Source organism: Amphiura filiformis, chromosome 3, assembly GCF_039555335.1.
Source record: "Amphiura filiformis chromosome 3, Afil_fr2py, whole genome shotgun sequence".
Taxonomy (NCBI): domain Eukaryota; kingdom Metazoa; phylum Echinodermata; class Ophiuroidea; order Amphilepidida; family Amphiuridae; genus Amphiura; species Amphiura filiformis.
The window spans coordinates 1,712,826-1,717,431 of record NC_092630.1 but is presented as its reverse complement, the minus strand read 5'-3'; the positions used below and the strand labels follow the sequence as shown (position 1 = coordinate 1,717,431).

The 4,606-nt window shown below is 38.8% G+C and overlaps 1 protein-coding gene across 1 annotated transcript; it reads left to right on the top strand.

Moving 5' to 3' along the window:
* Positions 1-647: 647 nt before the first annotated feature.
* On the top strand, positions 648-3,404 carry LOC140147844 (dual specificity tyrosine-phosphorylation-regulated kinase 2-like). Its single transcript, XM_072169600.1, is given in 5 exon segments — positions 648-1,686; positions 1,689-1,799; positions 1,801-1,890; positions 1,892-2,065; positions 2,068-3,404. Coding segments are annotated over 5 exon segments (1,704 nt in total). The 5' UTR covers positions 648-930; the 3' UTR covers positions 2,641-3,404.
* The last annotated feature ends 1,202 nt before the right edge of the window (positions 3,405-4,606 follow it).

The window sequence follows — 4,606 nt, the reverse complement described above, 5'->3', positions numbered from 1 at the left end:
GAGTAAAAAATGGTATGCCAAAGAGGATTAACTCGGAGTGAGATGATAAAAGGTATTCAAAAGCCCAAAATGCACTTTTTGACACTCCCACTGAACATGACTCATATTAGTTTCCAAGTAGTTCATAAACTGATTTGCCTTTCCATAAACCTGTGATGAAAGGAAGTATTGATTTTATTCCTTTGACAAGACTTCCCATGGAATTTCTGCCCCACCCCTCCCCATTATCCCCACTTAGCTCCACTTCCCGTCATCTCTCTTTTATTTTAAGCTATTTTAGGCATAGGCCTTGCGCCTTGTTTATTATTTTGCCAAATGTTACTTTTGTCTCACCAGGCTCAAACTGAAATTGACAAAAAAAGTAGGGTTACCAAATAAATGGTAGACCCAGGTTTGCTTTATAATTTCCTAGCCTTGTCCCATTCTAACTTTTGCCGACTTTATTTTTGGCATAGGCCTAATGAAATCCACCTGTTACCACGAAAATCAGCACTTTCAGCGCCAGTTTTCGTATTTTTTCGAGCACAGAAAGTACGAGGTCTGAGAACCGTAGACAGTCAGCCAATATGTTTCTTGACATTACCCGTTTTGATTTACCAGGTTATGTATTGTGTTTACATAAATATTGGATCATGGAGTTTTTTGTTTGTACTCCATTGATCACATGGTCTGTTGGTTGGAGACCTGAGCACAGTGACGTTGTAAACAAATGAGCACGACGCTCAAGTGTCGGCATAGCAACCAGTGGCAAATTCCATAGCGCCGCGTTGGGAGACCAACATAGCAGCCATTTTGAATCCGATCGGAAGTCACTGCACACAAGGAGCTCTCGGAAAATCATGGATTTTATATGATAAGTTGATGTTTTTGAGCCACATCGATGCTATCAACGATTTCTTTGAACATTAAGGACACATTATAGTAGATTCAATGGTGGACACATATTCTAGAAAGCCTAATTTACAGGCATCGCGGACTCGTTCGCTAACCGGTTTCACCGGTGACTACCCATCAGTGTCGCATACCGTAGCAAACATGAATCATGCATCTCATGTTGAGTTACCACCCATCAAAAGTCATACAATTGGTGGATCAAAACAAAAACCACATGATAATGTACCAGGAGGCGGTGTGCAAGTTCAACAACTTTTTGAATCCGACGATAATCACAACTACAAGAAGTCTATTCCGTCTGTTAAAGGCCAAATTCCAAATGGTCACGGGCCAGGCCCGACGGCTCATCCCTTGCCTAATGTCAATCGTAGACCGTCAAGTGAAGTTAGCAACGGGTCAAAAAGCAACTCTGCCAAACCAAAGTCGTTACCAATGACCCCCGAGGAAGCAATGAAATTATATATGCACAAATTAACTTCTTATGAACACCATGAAATCTTCAATAATCCTCAAATTTACTATGTTGGTCCAAATGCAAAGAAACGGCAAGGAGTTATCGGCGGAGCGGCTAACTGTGGATATGATGATGACCAAGGATCATATATTCATGTACAACATGATCATGTTATGTATAGGTATGAAGTGCTCAAAATATTGGGCAAAGGAAGTTTCGGACAAGTTGTGAAAGCATATGATCACAAAACCAACCAACATGTCGCAATCAAGATGGTTCGTAATGAGAAGCGATTCCATAGGCAAGCACAAGAAGAGATTCAGTATCTTAGAACACTTGAAAAAAGCAGGACAAAGAAAACAATCACAATATCATCCATATGGTTGAAAGCTTCAATTTCAGGAATCATATTTGTATCACCTTTGAATTACTTAGCATGAATCTCTACTTAACTGATCAAGAAGAACAAGTTCCAAGGATTTAGTTTACAATTAGTGCGAAAGTTTGCTCATTCGCTGCTTCAGTGCTTGGATGCCTTACGCCCTTAACCGGATCATACACTGCGACATGAAACCGGAGAACATATTGTTAAAGCAGCAAGGCCGTAGTGGAATTAAAGTGATCGATTTTGGTTCCAGTTGTTATGAGCATCAGAGAATATACACGTACATCCAGAGTCGTTTTTACAGAGCACCGGAGGTGATTCTAGGAGCCAGCGATATGGAATGCCCATTGATATGTGGAGCTTAGGGTGTATCCTCGCGGAATTATTAACTGGTTATCCTCTTCTACCAGGTGAAGACGAAGGTGATCAGCTGGCCTGTATGATAGAGCTACTAGGAATGCCACCGCAGAAGTTGTTGGATGTGTCAAAGAGAGCGAAGAATTTCATCAATACCAAAGGTCATCCGCGTTATTGCACCGTCACAACGCTCCCTGATGGCACGGTTGTATTCAACGGTGGGCGGTCTAGACGCGGCAAGACAAGAGGTCCTCCTGGAAGCAAAGAAATGGTGAAAGCACTCAAAGGCAGCGATGACCCTCTCTTCTTGGACTTCCTCAAGAAGTGTCTAGATTGGGACCCTCAGATGCGTCTGACTCCTAGCCAAGCACTCAGGCATCCATGGTTGAGACGACGACTACCAAAGCCCCCATCTACCGATGTTTCGTCTGCCAAGCACAAACGACACGGGTCGTCAGTCGGTAAACTTCCGCCAGCAGGTACTAGCGGCAAAGTACGTCAAGGAGATGGAACGTCGCATCGGACTGTACTACCTAAGATTGTCACATAACGACAAGTTATGTCTTAGGAAATAAAATTAATGTAGGCATTCCAAGAGTATAAGATGTATGCTGCTTGCAATTCTTCTTGAGTTTTGACAAATATTACATCCATTTTTCGTTCCCTCAAAATGTGTGTGTGTTGAACTGTTCCAAGTATTTATGCGTCGACTTAGTCGGTGCTAACATTGTAAATTTGTAGATAGCTTATTGCAAATTAAGTAAATATATGTAGATCATAATTCAAACTACATATATTTTGAATTGCAAGTTGTTTTTATAGCTTGCTCATATTGTAAATGTATAAATTATTTTTTATTTGTACAGTGATACTTTTTATACAGTATTGAAATCCTTATAAAAAAAACAATGATGAGTGTTTCTAGTACATATCATTCATCTTTTAAAATGAGTCGGGCACATCAAATTTGTGTCAGTCATATAAATTTCACAATGGGATCCCGATGTATGTAATATTTGTCAAACAAAGTCTGACATTTTTTACTAGGCTTTGCTACTGCTAGTCAGTTGGTCATGAGAGAACATGTATCACTGCCTAGCTTGTATGAATTATTTTACTAATCATTCTAATGTACTACAATGAACAATGTAATTTATTTGCCTTGATGTGAGTTGCCTTTTTGAAAATTCACAATTCAATGTTTTTAATGGTACTTTGTATTAATGGATCTGACAGTTTTTAGACATGTTTTTAAAACAATTTTTTTCCCGAATCATCCAAATTTGATCTACAATTTATAAATAATAACGCCACAGTACAATGTACAGAGGGTGCTTTTTTATTCATACAAAAAATGTTTTGAAGGGGGTCTTGGAGAAAGAATCCGGTCATTCAAAAGTGTGGATTATATATATGTTGGCTAGGTGTTGAATATCAGGAAGTAATTAGTAAAGCATGATATTTTTGCCGCATTAAAATTTCATGTGTGGGAGAGAACCTGCGTTTCCACAAATGTTTACTTCCTTAAAATTAAGACCTATTTTGTCCATGTAGCAGAGAGATGTGACTTTTCAGATTTTACTTCTAAAGCCTGATTTCAGGTTTTTTGTGAGTCCAAATTCCCCCGTTTTTATTTATTTTCAGCCCGTTTTGGGACTACTTTTTAGCCAGCATTCACATGCTTTTCCAGATTTTTTCTCACCAGTTTCAGGTTTTAGAGTGGAACTGAGTGACATCTCTGATGCACACGTAGGAAGAAAAATATTTGTATGCATAATAATTTGCAAATCGTCTGCATCCGTGAAATTTACATGCGCACAAACATTTCATGCTTTACAGGTTAGTTATCGTACTGCATCCAATGTTATCAACTTGCTTTAAGGGGGTACAACACCCCTGGCCAATTTTGTGCCTATTTTTTGCATTTTTCTCAAAAATTATAGCACTTTGGTGACAAGTAAGATATGTATATTATAGGGGCAAGGACTACAACTACTGTACTAAAAATTCAGCAACACAAAGCAAGTAGTTATTGATTTATTGATCAAATAGTGGTTTTCCCTCATTTTTGACTGTAACTCCACAACTGTTGTCTGTGTTGAAATAAAATTTCCAGTGCAATAGTTGTAGTCCTTGCCCCTATATTATACATATCTTACTTGTCCTTGATGCCCTATAAATTTTGAGAAAAATGCAAAAATAGGCACAGAATTGAGCAGGGGTGTAGTACCCCCTTAATGACTGCTATTATTTTACTTCCTTGACACAGACAATTAAGTCTCAATTGTTTTGAAACAATTGGCCATGCTCATTACAGTGCACTTGCATAATTTGATACACGTTGGATGTAGTACGATGATAGTCAGTGTTAAAAATTCCAAGGTGTGCCTCATGACATAATATTATAAGCAATCCGCACCATGTGCCAAGTATTTTAACATGCATCAACTTAGGAGTGTGCACAACTGTCTGCATTGTGATCCAAAACATGTACAGTAGAACCTCATTATAACGAA